At 48.4% G+C, this 22470-nt stretch overlaps 2 protein-coding genes and 1 long non-coding RNA gene across 11 annotated transcripts in view; all 3 read right to left on the reverse strand.

The window, feature by feature from the left end:
- The window catches only part of LOC101173442 (sorbin and SH3 domain-containing protein 1), a 36504-nt gene extending 15702 nt beyond the window's left edge, over positions 1-20802 (reverse strand). Inside the window, exons 1-14 of one of the 9 annotated variants that reach the window (XM_023963712.1) lie at positions 20650-20802; positions 14567-14609; positions 14321-14398; positions 10985-11101; positions 10306-10412; positions 10111-10198; positions 10006-10035; positions 8888-9033; positions 8664-8724; positions 8493-8567; positions 6432-6467; positions 6249-6351; positions 5372-5486; positions 4360-4443 (exon numbers count right to left, since the gene is read on the reverse strand). In XM_023963712.1, coding sequence (XP_023819480.1) covers positions 4360-4443; positions 5372-5486; positions 6249-6351; positions 6432-6467; positions 8493-8567; positions 8664-8724; positions 8888-9033; positions 10006-10035; positions 10111-10198; positions 10306-10412; positions 10985-11101; positions 14321-14354 — 996 coding nt within the window. In that variant the 5' untranslated portion in view covers positions 14355-14398; positions 14567-14609; positions 20650-20802. The other 8 variants (XM_023963710.1, XM_023963709.1, XM_023963708.1 and 5 more) reach the window with 8 other exon arrangements.
- LOC111948831 lies at positions 6474-8435 on the reverse strand. The gene is made up of 2 exons (XM_023963716.1): positions 8283-8435; positions 6474-8249 (listed from the first exon to the last, which is right to left on the reverse strand). Exons 1-2 carry the CDS (start codon positions 8314-8316, stop codon positions 7294-7296), a joined length of 990 nt encoding a protein of 329 aa, XP_023819484.1. The 5' UTR covers positions 8317-8435; the 3' UTR covers positions 6474-7293.
- LOC111948832 lies at positions 13352-14045 on the reverse strand. Its single transcript, XR_002874817.1, has 2 exons — positions 14007-14045; positions 13352-13610 (listed from the first exon to the last, which is right to left on the reverse strand). It is a non-coding gene; the product is annotated as an uncharacterized LOC111948832 (long non-coding RNA).
- Positions 20803-22470: the final 1668 nt, after the last annotated feature.

Genomic DNA, 22470 nt, shown 5'->3' on the forward strand with positions numbered 1-22470 from the left:
CAGTTAACCAGCTGGTGGTGCAAGGAGGCCAAATTACACACACATGCCCCCCCCCCCCCCCCCCCCGACAAAATACACCCAAACACCAACCGATTTAGTCACGTCTACGGCTGGTAGGAGGGAAGAAGACAAACGGGGTAAATGTGGATTGAAGCAGCAGCCATGTTTAAAGCAGAGGAGTCAGTGCTATTAAAGACAACAGCAGGGAGCCATCCATCATCCATCATCCATCCATCATCCATCCATCATCCATCCATCATCCATCCATCATCCATCCATCATCCATCCATCATCCATCATCCATCCATCATCCATCCATCATCCATCATCCATCCATCATCCATCCATCATCCATCATCCATCCATCATCCATCCATCATCCATCCATCATCCATCATCCATCCATCATCCATCCATCATCCATCATCCATCCATCATCCATCCATTATCCAACCATCATCCATCCATCCATCATCCATCCATCATCCATCCATTATCCAACCATCATCCATCCATCCATCATCCATCCATCATCCATCCATCCATCCTCCATCCATCCATCCATCATCCATCCATCCATCATCCATCATCCAACCATCATCCATCCATCATCCATCCATCATCCATCATCCATCCATCATCCATCATCCATCCATCATCCATCCATCATCCATCATCCATCCATCTGTCCGTCCATCCATCCATCATCCATCATCCATCCATCATCCATCATCCATCCATCATCCATCCATCATCCATCATCCATCCATCATCCATCCATCATCCATCATCCATCCATCATCCATCCATCATCCATCATCCATCCATCATCCATCCATCATCCATCATCCATCCATCATCCATCCATCATCCATCATCCATCCATCATCCATCCATCATCCATCATCCATCCATCATCCATCCATCATCCATCATCCATCCATCATCCATCCATCATCCATCCATCATCCATCATCCATCCATCATCCATCCATCATCCATCATCCATCCATCATCCATCCATTATCCAACCATCATCCATCCATCCATCATCCATCCATTATCCAACCATCATCCATCCATCCATCATCCATCCATCATCCATCCATCCATCCTCCATCCATCCATCCATCATCCATCCATCCATCATCCATCATCCAACCATCATCCATCCATCATCCAACCATCATCCATCCATCATCCATCCATTATCCAACCATCATCCATCCATTATCCATCATCCATCCATCATCCATCCATCCATCATCCATCCATTATCCATTATCCATCATCCATCCATCATCCATCCATCATCCATCCATCATCCATCCATCCATCATCCATCCATCATCCATCCATCATCCATCCATCCATCATCCATCCATCCATCCTCCATCCATCCATCCATCATCCATCCATCCATCATCCATCATCCAACCATCATCCATCCATCATCCATCCATCATCCATCATCCATCCATCATCCATCCATCATCCATCCATCATCCATCCATTATCCAACCATCATCCATCCATTATCCAACCATCATCCATCCATCATCCATCCATCCATCATCCATCGATCCATCCATCCATCCATCATCCATCATCAATCATCCATCATCAATCATCAATCATCAATCATCCATCCATCCATCCAGCATTTCCTCTGGTTAACAGCCTCCTAATTTTAGTCCACTGTTTCTGCTGCTTTTCTTCGCCTGAACGTCACGGTTGGTAAAAATAACAGTGACACAGGAGCTCTGAACAAGAGCACAAGTGTTGTTTGCAAATACGATTGCACAATCCCTGCCTGGGCGCGCTGCTAATGCCACATCCACTTCCACACGGCACGGCCCAGACGCCGCCTCCCACACCGGACCAGGAACATTCTGAGCAGCTCATTTACCACAACATGCCTCCACACTCAGTTGCCAGGGCAGAATGGTCATTAATAACCTTTCAGAATAAGAGCCTATCTCTGTGGGAGCCCAACATCAGCCTGGCAGCTCTGTGGTCGCATCTATTTATAAAGCCAAACTTTCCGTGGCGACTGGGTGAACACAGTGCTGCGACTGAATAATGCTCAGCTCCTCCTCGCTCTACCACCGCTCCTATCCTCACAAATCTCTTATCATGGAGGGGATGGTGTCCTCTGACACTCCTGAGGTTACTGGGCTTCCAGGCAGACAGCATCAGAGGAAAGTAAACAGGAAGCAATCATGCAGGTCTTATCTGCAGGAGAAGAATATAATCTTAATCTCATTATTTCCAACAGGCCCTAAACTTTTCTGAAAACTCTTCTTATCTAAAAAAACACAAGTCAGCTGAACTAATGGGATCATTTTAACACTTTCTGAGATCGCTGTGAGGCCAGAAAGATTGAACAAACGATGGACCAGGCGCTCTGCAGACCCTGGTGAGGGTCTCTGAGGAGGAAGAGCCTCTGCTGGGGTTCCTGTCAGCTCAGACTCCTGAAAGTCTCCTTCATCGTCAGAAAATGACTGAGTCACAGACCAGATCCATCTCTGATGGTGGTGGGGGGGGGGCTTCCACTCAGTAAATGGTTAAAGGTTAAGTGCATAACAGGGGTTAAATACAACAGCACAATGAGCTGGCAGGCTTACAGAGCTGCCCCCTTTAGACCACGTCAGGTGGTGGGGGGCTCTTTCCATGTAACAGCCTGAGACGGCGTGGCAGCAGCCCCCACGTCAGCATATGGTCCACAGATGGAGCCACTCTGTCGGCCGGAGGGGGCCGGCGCGCTCGTCCTGACCATTGACATGTCAGGAATGTCTATGGATGAGACCAGCAGCCTCTGATGATGCCTAACACTGATCTGACTGCGGTTCTGCTGCCTCATAGCTGTAGAGTTTCTGCACCCGGCGTGGATCTGTGATGACAAACTTTGTTTTTGTCAGTTCTTTCTGACGTTTGCATCATTCATCGTGTGAATCTGTAATCATATGAGCGTTAAACCCTCTTCAGCGTCTATGAAGTCTCTGGAACCAAAATGAACATCTTTACTCATCTGCAAAGATTTCTGGTTCCACAGCAGCAGTAAAGCATGATGGGGGAACCAAACCTTAGCCTCTGGTTCCACTGCAGTTAACCCTCGTGTTCCTCCTTTTCTACCAGATGTTCCGGTGTTTTTGACTTCGTCTGTCTTTCATGCTTGCAGTAATTACTGTGCATCTTTTGTTCTCACAGCTGTTCCTGTCTGCTTCCTGTTCTATCGTTGCTGCAGGTTCTAAGTTATCCAGAACAGATGTTCCCGCGTTTCTGTCTGTCTCTTTCCTCTCAGCAGCTTCCTCTGCCTGAGTCTGCTTCTGCTGCAGGTTTCTTCCTAATCTTCTACTCATAGGGAGTTTTTCCTCCACCTTTTGGTTCGTCGGTGTGAGGATTACATCAGAAACTCTCTGCTCTGAGCCGCTGCTCACTGATATTAATAGGACAGACTTTTGTTCAGGTAAATACTTCATGTCAGGTTCACCTTTAATGCAATCATACATTCCTTTGATTGTCCCACCCTGGTAACGTAAAGATGGAGTTACATGAAGACATGTTAACGCCTGAGATGTTTCCAGACGTTAGGCTCCGCCTCTCCTCATAACAAACGTGGACTAATAATGTTGGTAAAATTCAAATGAGCGGCGCGTCTGGCGGAGCCTTAAGGTCAGATTCTGCACATACCAGCTGCAGCTTTAAAAGCCACTTTGACATTAAGCAGGAGCTGCTCTTCCAGCCCAGCTCGTCTGGCAAACATCCAGGCCTCCTCCACGTCTCCCCAGGAGCTCCGGCTGCTGCCCTCACGGGTGGCAGATGCTGGGACATGACCTCGTGCTGCCCCTCGGAACCAGTGAACCCCCTCCAGAGCGTGGGCCGGACCGACAGCAACGGAAGAATTAACAGCTGATTGTGGATTTACCAAAACCTGTTAGGATCCTGGAAGCAGACGCTCGGATCTGACTGGATGCCATCATCTTCACAACAGCATTCCTGCCAGGTATGGACTCAAAAGAAAGAGGGACTGCAAAGACACTGACGGATCCCGCAGGAACCACATGACAAGCAGATGACCTGTGCCCCCCCCAGAGACACAACCTGCTGGTTACAGTGGACCGGTACCGAAAACGGCTCATCCTCCGAGATGCAAGCAAAGTTCTGGGAACACTTTCAAAGGAGACCAAAAGAACTTAACTTAAAAACCGTCACTAAAGTAGACGAGCGGGAGGCGTGGCTTCACGATTTGACCACAAGGAGGGAGGGGGGGTCACAGACAGTACATTGTTTTAATAAGGATGTTACAACATGCAGGAAGAACAATATGCTGTCAGGCTGAAGACAGCGGCCACTTACCACATTGTCAAACTCCATCTCTGAAAAGAATCTATACCAAGGCTCACTCTCTAAATCTACATCTTCTGGATTTACATCCTGAGTCTAGAGCACAGCGACAGGAAGAGGAGGAGAGAGACACAGAGAAGACAGTTCAGACAGCAGCATTGACACCGACGGCCGGCGGGTTCACCTCAACACTCTGACTGCTCAGGTCACAGCGTGCCGGCTCATTACATGTCAGTTTGGGGCAAATAATCCCATATGTCTAGAAAGTATTTATTTGCTTTTCTTGCAGAGAAAGGAGCCAGCAAAGACTGGAAAAAGGAAGGCAGCTCTGTAAGGTGGATGTTATGGCGTTCTCCTCCCAGAGAGAACCAGCACCTCATTTCAAGAATCCTCAGCTCTGCAGGAAAACTGATCAAATATAAAGTCAATACTGCTTTCAGAAAACATTCACCTGCTTCGCTGGCTCACATTAACTGTAACCCACCCTCTGCTGCTGCCGTGTTAGAAGAGTTAAAGAACACTAGAAGATTCCGTTTTACGGCTTTTTAGATCTCCTGCAGCAGCAGATCCATTCATGGCCGTTTAAACATCTGCTACAGAGAACGGAAACAGAAATGTTCAGAAGCCTCCAGATGGGACTGAAGCTGACTGATGAGCACGAACAGGCAGGAATGACATCACCACATCTCCATCACAGCTCCTTTCTGTTTGTGTACTGCAGCAGGATTCACAGAAATGACAGAGGGATGGAGAGCGTGAGACTCCTCTGTGTTTGGCGTCTGCGCTCCAGAGGACTCAGCCCCATCGGCTGGATCTGATCCCTGAAACCGAAACGCATCCAAATGGGATCGTCTGTCGCTGCAACCAGACGCCCTTCAGGAATGTGGAAGCTGCACACAAACGTCGCCTCCTGATGTGTTAGTGATGCAGCTGGTGGTGGTGGGGGGTGCAGCGCAGACAACACACAGATGAGCGTGTGTGTGTGTGTGTGTGGGGGGGGGTAACGTGTGAAGAGCTAGCTTACCGTTCTCTCCAGCTTCAGCACCGAAGATTTCCCCGGCTCGTACTCAAAGATGCTCCTGGGCTCGGCGCGGTACTTCCTGGTGTCTACCTTTTTGTCTGGGGGGTCCCACTCATTCCTGTGGAGAGACGGGGGAGGGGGTGGGGGGGCGGTGGGACTGAAGACAGCGAATCCTACCGAGGGGTTTCCATGGAAACCAGCACGGGCTGAAACGTGTTTCTCCCATCTATTAATATATTCAGATATGACGCTCCCTCTCATCATGCATGCCCCCCCCCCCATTTGGCTCCTGCTCAAACATGACATGACAGAAAATCTGATGTCACAGTTAATGAAAGGAGCGACAAGAAGCCCACAGCAAAAACGTCTTTTTCACTGGAGCGCTCCGTAACCATGGTAACGGCAGGTAAAACAGAAGCTCACGGAGAAGCTGGGAAGGTCAGTCCTCAAGCTGTCATCTGCAGCTTTTGTTGGCAGCAGTTTATCCTCCATCACCTGCTCCCGTCATCACTCTATTATTCATTTCTTTGCTGGGGAGGGAAGGTTCCTGTGTTCCTGCTGACATGTTTGCGTGACGCCGCCCGTCATCCCTCAGGTGGAGGCGGAGCCACGAGGAGGCAGAAAAACCCGAGGGTTCTTTATACTGACCCGAGCTGGAGCGACTTTTATGTAAAAATCAAATCAAATAAACGTAAAGAGGCGTTTTCGTTTACAACAAGCAATCAAATCAAATCTAATGTTTTTCTTCAGAACATCACGTTACGGGTCAGTTATCAATGAAAACTATTGGAATCAAACTTAAAAACCTTACAAATCCAAAGGAATGTCATGTTTTTGACACATTTTCCAGACATAAAACAGCCCTGAGGGGGGAGCTGACCTCCTGGTTGAAGGTTTGAGGGAGGAGCACCGGGTCGGAACCGGCGCCGGTCTGCCTCTGGACTCCATCACACTGTCACTCTGGGACCGCGGGACGGCTGTTCCTGAGAGCAAACGAGACGTTTAGGGGCCTCAGAATATCACCGGGCAGAACACTTACAGGGGACTCGATGCTGAAGCTCACCATCTTCAAGGTGAGTAAAGGGGGCGGGGCCATCATCTGAAAGCATCAATGACAGGCGTCAATACTTTTCTGTCAGATGTTTAGAGGAGAACATTGAATAATTTAGAAGCATTAAAAGCCTCCTTCATCTCCAAACACAATCAAAGCTAAAAATGGAGCAGCATCGATGAGCTTCACAGCTCGCCGTGACGGACGCTGCGACCAAAGGAAGCTGCAGAATAACCGACAGCATCGCCAGGAGACGTCATGACCTCAGAGCCGACAATAAACGCAGATTAAGAGATGATTTACAATGTGGTCTTTCACAGCTCCTTTCCTCCTCTAACAGCTCTGATGTAAACACTGAGAAGAGCGCTTTTCTCTGAGAGCTCCAGCTGAAAGCAGAGTCACAGCGACACCTAGTGGCCACAGCAGCACAACACGTCCACACACACTGCAGTTAGGGAGGTCAGTAACTAGAAATGACAACACTGAGAACACGGAGAACACGGAGAACACGGAGAACACGGAGAACACGGAGAACACGGAGAACACGGAGAACACGGAGAACACGGAGAACACGGAGAACACAGAGAACACAGGGACACACTAGCGGTCTCTCTGCACACCTCTGATAAATAAGTAGACGTCTCACTCAACATTTTAAAATAAAGAAGAAAGTTTTGTTTGTTTTATGGAAACTGAGAAATCTATGAATAATTTACTGACAGGAACCCAAACGATGCAGTTCCCATTTTTAGTTAATGTTCTCCATGTTCTAGTTGGAACTGCTGTGGAGCTCAGTCAGTGTTCGACGTCTGACTGATGGGAAGAAGCCATCGCAGACGAGACGGAGAACTTCAGCTCATCCTCCCAGGTCCTCTCACAGAACAAGTCGAGCATGAATCTGACCCTCTGACCACTTCCTGTTGGGGCAGTCGAGCATGAATCTGACCCTCTGACCACTTCCTGTTGGGGCAGTCGAGCATGAATCTGACCCTTTGACCACTTCCTGTTGGGGCAGTCGAGCATGAATCTGACCCTCTGACCACTTCCTGTTGGGGCAGTCGAGCATGAATCTGACCCTCTGACCACTTCCTGTTGGGGCAGTCGAGCATGAATCTGACCCTCTGACCACTTCCTGTTGGGGCAGTCGAGCATGAATCTGACCCTCTGACCACTTCCTGTTGGGGCAGTCGAGCATGAATCTGACCCTCTGACCACTTCCTGTTGGGGCAGTCGAGCATGAATCTGACCCTCTGACCACTTCCTGTTGGGGCAGTCGAGCATGAATCTGACCCTCTGACCACTTCCTGTTGGGGCAGTCGAGCATGAATCTGACCCTCTGACCACTTCCTGTTGGGGCAGTCGAGCATGAATCTGACCCTCTGACCACTTCCTGTTGGGGCAGTCGAGCATGAATCTGACCCTCTGACCACTTCCTGTTGGGGCAGTCGAGCATGAATCTGACCCTCTGACCACTTCCTGTTGGGGCAGTCGAGCATGAATCTGACCCTCTGACCACTTCCTGTTGGGGCAGTCGAGCATGAATCTGACCCTCTGACCACTTCCTGTTGGGGCAGTCGAGCATGAATCTGACCCTCTGACCACTTCCTGTTGGGGCAGTCGAGCATGAATCTGACCCTCTGACCACTTCCTGTTGGGGCAGTCGAGCATGAATCTGACCCTCTGACCACTTCCTGTTGGGGCAGTCGAGCATGAATCTGACCCTCTGACCACTTCCTGTTGGGGCAGTCGAGCATGAATCTGACCCTCTGACCACTTCCTGTTGGGGCAGTCGAGCATGAATCTGACCCTCTGACCACTTCCTGTTGGGGCAGTCGAGCATGAATCTGACCCTCTGACCACGTTTGCCAAACACTCTGCATGGAAACACCACAAACATGCTTTCTTCATCACTAAACTGCCTCTAAACAAACTAAATTGCAAAACTTAGATTAGCTAAATGAAGTTATTAGCATTTCATTCCGACATTTCTGTGTGTGTGTGTGTGTGTGTGGGGGGGGGGGGGGGTCTGGGAGGGCTGCAGGTTAGTGGGCTTCAGCCGCTGCCTTCAGGTACCTTTTGTTTTCATGTGACTGTCATAATTCTCGGGGAAAGTGTAGGAGGGGCGGTACGGGTTCTCCTCAATGGACTCTGAACGTTGTGATGGGGAAACAGAAGACAGCGTGAAACAAACGCACACAGAAGCAGCAGAGGAGGAGGAGGAGGAGGAGGAGGAAGAGCACTCACCAGTCACTTGGTGGATCTGCTTGAACATCGTCTTATACCAGTCTTTGGATTTTTCAGCGCTCTGAAACGGAACATGTGAAAAGGTCAATAAAGCCCCGCCCTCTAAACAGGAGCCTGGCCCATCAGTCAGTGACAGGGCTCAGGTTCAGGGTCCAGGTTCTGTGGTCCAGAACAGCACCAGCAGAACCTCCATTCTACTGCCCAGCAGCTGCAGCCATGCTCACTCGCTCAGGAACAGCCGGCTTATGGAGAGGACTGGGGTCAGGGGGGGGCCGTGACAGCCGCAGCCTTTTCCCATCATCCATGACAGACACCGGACTCACGGAGTCCCCCCCCGGGTCGGGGCGCTGCTTCCTGTCTGGGGCGGGGCCTGTGGGGAAAACAAACCATCAAACTCAAAGACGGATTGTTCATCCAGACTGATGAACTGACAGACCGTCAGCTGGGGGGGGGGGGGGTCTCTGTTTCTTCATCAACTGTCTGAGGACAGGACCCCCCCTACAGTCATATGTGTGTTTGTGTGTGTCCAGTTATTAACCACCTGAAGGGAACATAAATCAAAAAAATGAAAAAGTATTTTTTACATTTTATCCCTGATATTGTTTGAAAAGAACTTTTCTAGTGGAATAAAATCATTTCTATTGTTAAGATTCAGATGCTGTTATGAAGCTCCAGATCCGTCTGACTGCAGTGTCAGAATTAGGAGAGACGTTCCTTCCTCCCTAAATCAATGTTTGTGTCGACATAAATAAGTGAGAAGAATCGTGACTGTGGAGGCTTCACCACCCGACCAGGATAGATCCAGAGATAATAGAAGGGTCACACGGCAGTGTCTGCTTTGCCTGAATTGATGATGGATCTCTATGAAACCACATGCAGCTCATGCACAGCATCCACATTCCAAACAAATGATGCACTTTTGGAAAAACCTGAACCTACACAGAAATGACACAGTCATGTCTTTTCCAGATAGCGTGTCTAGAATCTGATCATCTGCAGCATCACAGACAGATGTGAATGTTTGGGGGGGGGTCAGAGAGGACACGCATGTTTATTAGGACATGGGTGAGAAATGTGGTCCTCAGGTGAGGAACGCTCGCTCAGATTCCATCTGACTGACGCAGCAAAGGCGGAGCTTCTGTACGGTCCCCCCCTCTGAATTACAGGGGGGGGGGTTAAATAATAAACGCAAGGCCTCCTTTCATTGTGATGAGTGTTTCAGGAGGAATTAGAACCCCGTTCCTTCATTTGGTCCAGAAGAGCAGGGTTTCAGGGGACAAATGAAGGTTAGCGAGCAGCATGACAGCAGGAAGGGAATGACCTCTGGATAAACCCCGCCTACCTGCCAAAGGAAACAGACGCTTTTGCTGCTCTGGGGGGTGAAGACAGACGGCAGTGAAAAGAGAGTCAGCCGAAGAGCACTGATGCCCCTCAGCCCCACACTCACCTCTGTTGTACTGCAGCAGGACGATGGTGGGGTTGACGGCGCTGGTGGAGGGGTAAACAGGGGCGGGAACTGATGGAGCTGAAGGGGTCTGGAAGAGTCAGAAAAACCAGAACTCTGAAGGAGGGGAGGGGCCCCCCAACTGCAACACACATGAAGCAGCCAGACGAGGAGTGAACGTGGAGGGAGGAAGCACACCTGGCTCAGAGCGCTGTGGTCTGGAAGCAGGTGAGCTGCCTTGTTGTTGCCTCCTTCAGCCAGTTCTGCTTCAGCACCGCCTCCGTTCACCTGACCGCTCCAGGCGTCTGAAAAGAGCCCAAGACATCAGGAACCGCAGCCCCCTGCCAGTAAAAGCTGTTGGGGGAAATGTGGCGTTGGCTCTGCGGCGACGCCTTCGGCGTTCGACGCAGTTCAAACCCCCAGAGAAACGGAAAAAAACACGGCTCTCCCACAATTTCTGTACTCTGACAGGAGAACAAAAGGCCTCTTCACTGAAATGCAAAGACGGTTTGTTAGAATGGCCTTTTCATTCCCGCCCTGCAACAGTTCAAGCCCCTCCCCCAAAGACTGGGCCCAGCTCCACGTCGGGACGGACAAACGGGCCCACAGTGATGGAGACGTGCTCCGGAGTGCAGCGTGGGCCGGCGCCGACAAAGAACTTCTTAAGAAATTGACTGAGAAACCGGCTCCAGAACTGCCCCCGCCCCCCAGGAAAGACTTCACCAACAGAGCAGCTCTACCATCCCCTAATGAGGGATAGATTTCACTAAACCAGCCATCAAATGCCAGTTACAACGTTCTGGGGTCATTTGGTTGACTTTGTCATGATCCGTCTCCTGAGGTTCCTCCACCACGCCACATCACAGATCTGACTTACCTGGCGGCGTGATGGCGCCTGGCTCTGAGGTTATGCAGCCGTCATCATCTAAGTGCACCAGCGTGGCCCTCAGAGTCACCACTCCTTTCCCTTTGCAGAACCTGCTGGGGTCCAGACCTGGAAAAACAAGCATATCTGTATCATCAAACATCTTCATCATCTGTCCCTCTACCTTCATCTTTATCATCAGTCCATCTACCTTCATCTTCATCATCTGTTCCTCTACCTTCATCTTCATCATCAGTCCCTCTACCTTCATCTTTATCATCAGTCCATCTACCTTCATCTTCATCATCTGTCCCTCTACCTTCATCTTCATCATCAGTCCCTCTACCTTCATCTTCATCATCAGTCCCTCTACCTTCATCTTCATCATCTGTTCCTCTATCTTCATCTTCATCATCAGTCCCTCTACCTTCATCTTCATCATCAGTCCCTCTACCTTCATCTTTATCATCAGTCCATCTACCTTCATCTTCATCATCTGTTCCTCTACCTTCATCTTCATCATCAGTCCCTCTACCTTCATCTTTATCATCAGTCCATCTACCTTCATCTTCATCATCTGTTCCTCTACCTTCATCTTCATCATCAGTCCCTCTACCTTCATCTTCATCATCTGTTCCTCTACCTTCATCTTCTGTCTCTCTACCTTCATCTTCATCATCTGTCCCTCTACCTTCATCTTCATCATCAGTCCCTCTACCTTCATCTTCATCATCAGTCCCTCTACCTTCATCTTTATCATCAGTCCATCTACCTTCATCTTCATCATCTGTTCCTCTACCTTCATCTTCATCATCAGTCCCTCTACCTTCATCTTTATCATCAGTCCATCTACCTTCATCTTCATCATCTGTTCCTCTACCTTCATCTTCATCATCAGTCCCTCTACCTTCATCTTCATCATCTGTTCCTCTACCTTCATCTTCTGTCTCTCTACCTTCATCTTCATCATCAGTCCCTCTACCTTCATCTTCATCATCAGTCCCTCTACCTTCATCTTCATCATCTGTTCCTTTACCTCCATCTTCTGTCCCTCTACCTTCATCTTCATCATCTGTTCCTCTACCTTCATCATCTGTTCCTATACCTTCATCGTCTGTCCCTCTACCTTCATCTTCATCATCTATTCCTCTACCTCCATCATCTGTCCCTCTAACTTCATCTTCATCATCTGTCCCTCTACCTTCATCTTCATCATTTGTTTCTCTACCTTCATCTTCATCATCAGTCCCTCTACCTTCATCTTCATCATCTGTTCCTCTACCTTCATCTTCTGTCTCTCTACCTTCATCTTCATCATCAGTCCCTCTACCTTCCTCTTCATCATCAGTCCCTCTACCTTCATCTTCATCATCTGTTCCTCTACCTCCATCTTCTGTCCCTCTACCTTCATCTTCATCATCTGTTTCTCTACCTTCATCATCTGTTCCTATACCTTCATCGTCTGTCCCTCTACCTTCATCATCTATTCCTCTACCTTCATCTTCATCATCTATTCCTCTACCTTCATCATCTGTTCCTCTAACTTCATCTTCATCATCTGTCCCTCTACCTTCATCTTCATCATCTATTCCTCTACCTTCATCATCTGTTCCTATACCTTCATCGTCTGTTCCTCTACCTTCATCTTCATCATCTATTCCTCTACCTTCATCATCTGTTCCTATACCTTCATCGTCTGTTCCTCTAACTTCATCTTCATCATCTGTCCCTCTACCTTCATCTTCATCATCTGTTCCTCTACCTTCATCTTCATCATCTGTTCCTCTACCTTCATCATCAGTACCTCTACATTCATCATCTGTCCCTCTACCTTCACCTTCATCATCTGTTCCTATACCTTCATCTTCATCATCTAATCCTATACCTTCATCGTCTGTCCCTCTACCTTCATCTTCATCATCTATTCCTCTACCTCCATCATCTGTCCCTCTACCTTCATCTTCATCATCTGTTCCTCTACCTTCATCATCTATTCCTCTACCTTCATCATCTATTCCTCTACCTTCATCATCTGTCCCTCTACCTTTATCTTCATCATCTATTCCTCTACCTCCATCATCTGTCCCTCTACCTTCATCTTCATCATCTGTTCCTCTAACTTCATCATCTGTTCCTATACCTTCATCGTCTGTTCCTATACCTTCATCGTCTGTTCCTATACCTTCATCGTCTGTCCCTCTACCTTCATCTTCATCATCTATTCCTCTACCTCCATCATCTGTCCCTCTACCTTCATCTTCATCATCTGTTCCTCTACCTTCATCATCTATTCCTCTACCTTCATCTTCATCCTCTTTTCCTCTACCTTCATCTTCATCCTCAGTTCCTCTACTTTCATCTACATCATCTGTCCCTCTACCTTTATCTTCATCATCTATTCCTCTACCTTCATCGTCTGTCCCTCTACCTTCATCTTAATCATCTGTTCCTCTACCTTCATCTTCATCCTCTTTTCCTCTACCTTCATCTTCATCCTCAGTTCCTCTACTTTCATCTACATCCTCTGTTCCTCTACCTTCATCTTCATCATCTCTTCCTATACCTTCATCATATGTCCCTCTACTTTCCTCTTCATCCACTGTTCATCTACTTTCATCTTCATCCTCTGTTCCTCTACCTTCATCCTCTTTTCCTCTATCTTCATCTTCATCGTCTGTCCCTCTACCTTCATCTTCATCATCTGTCCCTCTACCTTCATCTTCATCATCTGTTCCTCTACCTTCATCATCTGTTCCTCTACCTTCATCTTCATCATCTGTTCCTCTACCTTCATCGTCTGTTCCTCTACCATCATCTTCATCATCAGTCCCTCTACCTTCATCTTCATCATCTGTTCCTCTACCTTCATCATCTGTCCCTCTACCTTCATCTTCATCATCTGTTCCTCTACCTTCATCATCTGTTCCTCTACCATCATCTTCATCGTCTGTCCCTCTACCTTCATCTTCATCATCTGTCCCTCTACCTTCATCTTCATCATCTGTTCCTCTACCTCCATCATCTGTCCCTCTACCTTCATCTTCATCATCTGTTCCTCTACCTTCATCATCTGTTCCTCTACCATCATCTTCATCCTCTTTTCCTCTACCTTCATCTTCATCGTTTGTCCGTCTACCTTGCTCTTCCTCATCTGTTCCTGCCTCAGAGCTTCTGGGAATTCAAGCTTGCATCTCCTGACAGCCAAGATGATTGAAACAGAAGTGAAGCATGAAACCAGCCACAGCAGCCGTTCCCTCATGTCTCCATTTGCATGGACAGTGAAGTGGAGCGGCTTCAAACTTGCAGCTGACCTGACAAGCTCTGAGGAGGTTTAGGTGGAAGCATCACCTGCTGCAGGCATCAGGTCAGGAGAGCCTTTCATGGTCCTGAGCGGCGTGATCCTGACCGCACAAACTGCTCGAGGGCCTGATGCAGCACAACCAACACAAAATGAAGGACGTGATGACACAGACATCATGAAACACATAAGTTCTGAACGAGCACCGGCTGTGATCTAAACTGACCCAAATGAGGAACTTCAAGTGTTCAGAACAGCATGTTTGCTGGATGAGTGATAACCCAGAGAGGACTCACCAGGGGCTGCTCCTGGTCCCACGCCGCCCTCTTCTGGACGGCTCTGGAACAGCAAAAGGAATGAGATCATTGCTATTTCTGGAGGCTCAGGAGAACTTCAGGAACATTACAGAACCCAAAACTATTAATGGTTCTTCTTTTTCAAGTCTTATAATAAAATATGTTGATTCATCCTGAGGATTGTAAAGAAAACAGAAACAAACTTGACTTTCAGCAGCTCTGACCGTTCATGTTGATGTTTATATGGCTGACATGGGATTTATCTGCACATTTGACCAAACGATCCTGCTCTAAAGTATAAAGAATGAAGTCTGATGGATGCATGTGTGCACCGTATGCACATGCAGCAGATCTGCATGCACATGTGTGCACCGTATGCACATGCAGCCATGCATCCCGGTCAGTTCAGCATCAGGCTGTCTCCATCCAGAACACATCTAAAGTGGAGGAACTGGAAGCACAGCTCCTGTAAATACTGCTGAAGACACTAAAAAAAGCGCACATGGAATCAAACGTTGATCACAAAGAAATGTGACTTTACACGGACGTTTAGGCACAAATGATGCTAAAACGTGCGTCTTTGCTCTCCTGTAAGGAGGCTGACAGAACCAGCAGCTACTGTCTGCAGTGGAGCGACCAGAATCACTTTCCGTTACTCTGCCAGGCCTCCTATTGTGCTCAGCCGGTCTGATTTAAGAGATGTTCCCATTTTTAAGGCCAAGAAACTGAGCTAGGATGCAAACAGACTCAAACAGAATCTCAAACGAACAAATGCTGAAAACAGCCAGAAACATTTACAGACTGTTCTTTTAATAGCTGTAAATAATAATGTTCATATTTCAGAATGTGTTATTTTCTCCTGCTTTAAGTCTCCCTTCACCTGATGTGTTTCTGCTCCAAGCTGCAGGAAAAAACAACCTGCAGAATAATCTGGGAGCAGCTTTCTGCTCTAACTGGATCAGGGAAAAACTAGCCCAAGGGAACTCCAGGATGAGACTTCTGGTCTTGGAGCCCATCGTTCCTTTCAGGTCCTTCTTTTCCTCTCTAATTAAAATGACTTGGTTTCTGACCTTCTGCATACCACAGAGGCTCCAGTTTCTGAGCATTAAGGGGAGTTCTGTCCACTCGTCTGAACCCTGCTCCTGCTGTGTCCTCGTGTGAACCCGTCACGGTGAGTTACAGTGGAGGGAGCGCTGTCATACGTCTCCAGCCACTTTCACACCGCATGCAGACTTCAGCGAGTTGGATAAACACTCAGGAACAGATGTCCAGCCTTTTTAGGAAGAGATGCTTGTGAGCAGAGAAGACAGAGAACGTCATCCATCCTGACAGATCGGAGCGGCAGGACAGTCAGGAAAACTAGGAAACATTTCCATTTACTTTTGAAAGTTCCTGGCAGCGAAACCGTTCTGACATTTGGTCAGAGAGAACAAAGTGCTTCTGTGGATTTACAGAATAAAAAACAGAAAAAAATAATCTGAACTCTACCAGCTCTTTACCTTCTGAATTCCAGTGGGAGACACGTTTTCACGCAGAGAATCATCTGCAGATTCTAGACCCAAAGGAGCCACAAACAATCACACCGTCCATGTGGAGCTGCTCAGGTCCAAGTGAAACCTCTCTCAAATGTAACGTCCACATGAAAGCCTCACCCACGCATTACTTCCAGACGAGCAGAGCAGGCAGCTCTGGACCTCCCTCTGAGGCTCCGGTTGGCTGGCTGAGCTGTGCAAGTCCAGGCGGGACGGTCCCAGCTCTGACCTTGACCCCCACTATCTCAGGTCTGTTTGTTTTTAAAGATGGTATGTCCAGATGGAGCTGTCACCACATGTCACCTGAGAATGTGGCACCCACTCAGCCTCCGAGCAGACCGGCGTATGAAACCCGTCAAACACACCACCAGCAAGTGTCACGCCCACCACTAGAGGGCGTCTGCCTCTTTCCAAACAGGACTCCGCCTCCCATCAGCCCTCAGTACCTGTGTTAGCCTAACCGTCTGCTAGTAGATCCAATGAAAGACAATTATTGGGATGAATATTTAGGAAAAATACACTATAAGAAAAATGAATGAATCCAAATCCATGAAGTATCTTGAATATTTCTACAAAAAATGAGTTAGAGGTTAAAGTAACAGAACAGCTCCCTTTATATGGAAAGAGACTGGGAGGAGCCATGACTCTGAGAGGGAAACGGATGGATGGATGGATAGATGATGGATGGATGGAAGAGTAGATGGATGGATGGATGGATGGATGAGTGGATGATGGATGGATGGAAGAGTAGATGGATGGATGGATGGATGGATGAGTGGATGAGTGGATGATGGATGGATGGATGGATGGAAGGAAGGAAGGAAGGAAGAGTGGATGGATGGATGGATGGATGATGGATGGATGGAAGGAAGGAAGAGTGGATGGATGGATGGATAAATGGATGGAAGGAAGGAAGAGTGGATGGATGGGTCAGTCTTAATTCATTCCTTGGTTCATTTGCTGCTGTTGTTTTTCCCCTCTTGTTCTGATTTGAGGTTCTGTTGCCCCCCTGGTTCTGTCTTTTACACATTTATCCTGTTTAACTGTCAGCTTTAACTAAATGTCCATATAGAGACACACGCGTGCTCTGGATGAGCTGATGATCCGTGATCAGGAAAATGTCAGAGTTCCTCCTGTGACAGGACAAGAGCAACGATGGAGACAGATAACACCAGATTACGGAGAAAACCACATCTCACCCTCAGCCCTATCAGGGGGGGCGGGGCTCAGCTGGCCCCCCAACAAAAAATATCAAAGTAAATGATTTTACAGAGACTTGGACAGATAAACCATGTTTCCACGGTAACCTCCATCATCAGCTCTCAAACGTCTCAGTTTTCTACTGAAACTGAAGAACCAGGATGGAGGCAGAATGAAGCACTAGGGTCTTCACAGGTCAGAGGTCAGATGAGGGTCTAACCCTGCATACTGTATAGTTTAGTGGTCAGCTGACATCTTAGCAGAAACATTCCGACGGTTTGGGCTTGGTTCCGGTCGGGCTCCTGGTGAAAACTCTGCTCAGATTCCACAGATGTACATTCGGAAAGTTCCTTTAAGCTCTGAAGACAAACGATCTCCACTTACCTGAACTTTAGCTCCTGAACTTACAGAAAAGTTTACCGGCAGCCGTAAACGTCCTTATTTGGACACGCTGGCGTGATGCAGGTTTGAATGTTTCTATTCTCCGGCCCAAACAGAAGCAGCGTTAGCTGAAGAGTGACAAATGTCCTGCACTGGATCCTTCTGTGAGGCGTTCAGGAGCAGCTTTGACATCAGCTTTGTTGACACAGAGAGCTCTCACCAGCCGCTCAGCTGCACTATGGACAGAGGAGGCGCCGTTACGTAACACTGTTTGACTACTGCTTTGTCAACAAACGCCAGAGAGCGGAGACGCTTTCCAGCGCCGTGTGGATCCCAGAAACAGCTCCAAACATGGCTAGAAAGGCCCTCTGCTGAGCATATCTTATCTCCCCCCTCTAATTAAGAGGAGACCCCCACCGAGCCTCTCCACTGTCTTCCATAAACAGCTTCCACGCAGGACAGCAGCCTGGAAGTGGACACATTCCTGCCGTGGAGCTATTTCAGGTTCCTTTCAAACAACTGCAGCATAAAAGGAAATGAATGTAACGCAGCCTGAGGCCACGGCGGGATGCCCCCCTGAGCACAGCACCTCTGGCTGTGACAGGAACAGTGCAGGCGTTCAGGGGACGGGACCCTAGCTGGGGCCTATAAACATCCTGGGGGGCCCCAGCAGCTGCTGCCTGCAGGACAGCGCCGGGGATTGGGAGGAGCTGCTTACAGCGGGGGTGCTGGGCTTTTGGAGTCAGCATGAGAAGAATGTGATCAAGCTGACAGCCCCCCCCCCCCCCCCCCCCCCCCAAGTGATGGACTCTTAGGAGCAAGACTCCAGGAATGAGGTGTGTGTTGCTGCTCATGGCTCCAAATGAGAAGAGGACATCATGACTGACGCGTGGATGAGCGGCGGCGGCTTAACGAGCATCAGCAGCATTAGAGTTCAGTTTGGTGTCTGAGCGCAGAAAGCATTTCCTCAGCCCCACCCAGGATTGCAGGCGGTGAGCGCCATCCCTAAAATAACTGGGAGCGCCTGTGTGACAGGACCACTCGACAATTGAGTCATAGGATATGGCGGCTAAACACCAACATAAACAGCGCTGCGATAATCCAGCCATTTTAAGAGCCCTGAAGGCATCCTGATGTGAAAGGAGCCGGGATCCATCATCTGTCCGCTTCAGGAATGTGGGCGGAGTTTGATGGGCCGAGTCTCACCCCGGATCATGCTCAGTGGGCGTCAGGTTACAGATACCGCCCCCCCATGTCAGTGTTCACAGCACCCAGCATCGGATCCATCCGTCTGACAGAGACATCTGCCTGGATGCTGCTGCCCTCCATCATCATTCTACCTCCAGCGTCGGGGGGGCATCTCCACAGCAGAAATGCTCTTTGTTTACATGTGGCTGTGATCGGGGGGGCTTCACCGCCCACTTCAGCTAATGCAGGCGATGGGGAGAGGGGTGGGTTGCTAAGCGGCGTATGGCAACACAAACAGGGAGTGAAGACAGAAGCCCTGCAGACAGAACACGGGTCCGACCCCAAGCCTCCAGTCATTCCCAGACGTGGTGGGGGGCTTTTCCATGTGGGCTGCTGCGTCCACCGGAGAAGACGCCGCGTCAACGTAAACATCCGGTCAGATAAAGACTCGTCTGTCCAGACAATCACGGAATCTAGGGCCATAAAGCGCTTTTAGTCTGAAGTGGATCAGATCAATTCATGCTGACCCGTCTGACCTCAGGGATCGTGGTCACAACACCTGATAACCCCCCCCTGCAGCTCCACAGGAACATGTGCCGCCCCGCTGGACGGCATCTCCAGAACCGAATCTGAAGAGTCCATAGGACCAGAAAAGAAACAGAACCGCGAGTTCTTCTCTGGAGGAGCTGCTGCCTAAAACAACCGTGAAGACGTTTGTTCCAGAAGCTCCTGAGACCAGAAAGAAGAAGAAAAATGGAAAACTGCAAACGAAGTCAACCTGTCTGAGCCCAACACCCAGCAGAACCAAACATGAGACCCACAGGTCTGATAGAACCCATCCCAGCAGAACCAAACATGAGACCCACAGGTCTGATAGAACCCATCCCAGCAGAACCAAACATGAGACCCACAGGTCGGGTTTCTTTAGATCCTGACAGCAGGAGGTCCAAGACCCCCAAAAGGCCCCATGTCCTCTGCTACAGAGACATGCCGGGATGTCCCGTCCTCATGGGACAACGTCCAGCCCAGAAGGACGTTCCACTGACAAAACCACCACGGTCCGTCGGACTGCAGACTGCGGCGTCTCTGAGCAGCAGCATTCATTATTTGTGTGGGGTGAATATTTTATAGGGATTCTTCAGTGTCACATTTCTCTGATCCTCTGAAGAAAAGCATGAATGAAAACATGGGAAGGAGGAGCTTCTCCTTCTGGAAAGATGGGATTTTCCCTCCTGAGGTTGAAGTCAGTTCATCCAAAGAGAAGGATGAAAATATCTGCTGCACCAAGAAACTCATGATGGAGCAAGTTGATGTGCTGCCCTGAGTCTCCATGCAGCCTGTCTGAAGGTCAGCAGGAACCCGGGAGGGAACCAGGAAGGAACCCGGATGATCAGGTGTTCTTCATGTCAAACTTAACATGAACATCCCGGCTCCCGTCTGAGGACGCCGCTGTGGCGCGCGCTTCCGGACCTCCATGCCGCATAGGATGCATCCCATCAGGACCGCGTCAGCCTGCGCGGGACTCACAGCCTTCAAAGTAAAGAACCAGAATGTTCTGCGCATTCAGGGTTCTGTGGAGTCAGCAAAGCTTCGGTTCCGGCTCAGACGGTCCCGGGCTTGTCCCAAAGCCAGAGACATCACGGAACCACGACTCCGGGACAGTTTTTAAAGGCGACAAACATCTCTGAGCGATTCCGAACCTCCCAGAGGGCCGGACTGAGCAGGTCTGGATGATTCTGCGTGGACCGAGTACCGGATGAAACACGCAGCATCCACACTTACGTGTGCGCGTTGGGGCTCCAGCGTTGGGCTGCGCGCGCTCCACTGCGGACACAATCGTGCGTGTCCGCGCCGCGGCGCCTCCGCGCTGCGTCCCGTCAGTGGCGTTTCGCTGCGTAAAGAGCGCGGCGTCACAGCTGCCCCTTCACAATAAAAGCCTCAGCCTGGTCTCATGGAGAACCCCACCCCCACCCCGAAGCCAAAGATCATTTATGATAGTTTATGAGGTTGAATTATTATGAATTCAGCGACTTCTTATCCTCCACTATGAAGCTGTCTAACCTGATCATGGTTGGTGATTTTAACATCCATATTAATGATGACTCTGACCTCTTTCCCAGAGGTTTCAGAGTCTCTTTTCATTTTATTCAGCATGTGTCTGGGTCCACACGTTAAAGGTGGCACACTCGGTCTTGTTTTTCCATTAGGTGCACATATTGACTATTTATTGTGAGGACATTTTTATTTCTAATCATCAATGTTTTTTTTTACTTATCTTTTTCTGTGTCACTCTTGCCAGCGTGTAGAGAAGTTAGCTTTCGCATGCTTAACTCCTCCCTCACTTCTGGTGTCCCACAAGGCTCAGTTTTGGGACCTTTATTGTTCATTTTATATCTGCTGCCTTTGCAGTACATTTTAAGTTCTTTTAACGATATTTCTCATCATTTTTATGCTGATGATATTCAGCTTTATGTGTCTTTTAAACCCCATAATGTTTTTAAAATACAGATTTTATGCAGGTGTCTGGATTCAGTCAACAGTTGGATGAAGGATAATTTTCTCCAACTAAATGAAGCTAAAACTGAGGTTCTAGTCTGTGCTCCTGACAGCTGCCTCCCCCAGATAGTCCAGTGGTTTGGTCCACTTGCTTCCTCTATCAAGCCGTCTGTCAGGAACCTCGGGGTGACTCTAGACCCGGTTTTATCCCTCGACTCTCATGTCGGGTCAGTTGCTCGTTCTTGTTTTTATCATCTTAAACATTGCAAAGCTGAGTCCAATTGTGTCACGTTCTGAGTTGGAGATGCTGATCCAGGCTTTTATACCATCTCGTCTTGATTATTGCAACTCCATCTTCACATGCTTGAGCGAAAGATCTTTAGAACGGCTCCAGGTTGTCCAGAACGCTGCTGCAAGGCTTTTAACTAAATCATCTAAGTTTTCACACGTCGCCCTGTTGTTAATCCAGCTGCACTGGCTCCCCATCCGCCACAGAGTGCATTTTAAATCCTGGTTTTAACACACACAGCACTCAATAGCCAGGCACCGGTCTATAGAACGACCTTTTGCAGCCGTACAGGTCCCTGAGGTCATGTGACCAGGGTCTGCTGGTTGTTAAGAGAACCCGGTTAAAGACTAAAGGTGACAGAGTCTTTGCAGCAGTGGCTCCATCGCTCTGGAACTCCCTTCCTCTCAGCCTCAGATCTACAGACTCAGTGTTTTCTTTTAAAAAGCAGCAAAAACAAAAACATATCTTTTTAGAATAGCTTTTTCTTAATTTTCTCTGTATTCTGTGTTTTACTGTGTTTTATTGTATTTTACTGTGAAGCACTTTGTGATTTTTAGCTTGAAAGGTGCTATACAAATAAAGTTTATTATTATTATTATTGTTATGAATGAATCCCATACTATATTATTTATAACAATTATTTATAGCAAAAAATGAATAAAACAGTAAAATCTGTCCAACACAAGAAGCTTTCAGCTCGCATCTGTTTGCTCAGCTGTTGGACAGGACAAGTTAAAAAAAAAGAAGAAGAAAACATGGTTTAAACAAGCTATTGTGAAATTAATCTGATCAAAAATTTATTTTTCATTCTTGAAGAA

This window comes from Oryzias latipes, chromosome 15 (genome assembly GCF_002234675.1).
Source record: "Oryzias latipes chromosome 15, ASM223467v1".
In the NCBI taxonomy this organism is placed as follows: Eukaryota; Metazoa; Chordata; class Actinopteri; order Beloniformes; family Adrianichthyidae; genus Oryzias; species Oryzias latipes.

Bases quoted from the DNA above. Each gene is read 5' to 3' on its own strand.
- LOC111948831 (XM_023963716.1), bottom strand. From the start codon at position 8,316: ATGTTTGTGGTGTTTCCATGCAGAGTGTTTGGCA. The intron at 8,250-8,282 runs AACGTGGTCAGA...TCATGCTCGACT, and splicing joins TCCATGCAGAGTGTTTGGCA to GCCCCAACAGGAAGTGGTCA.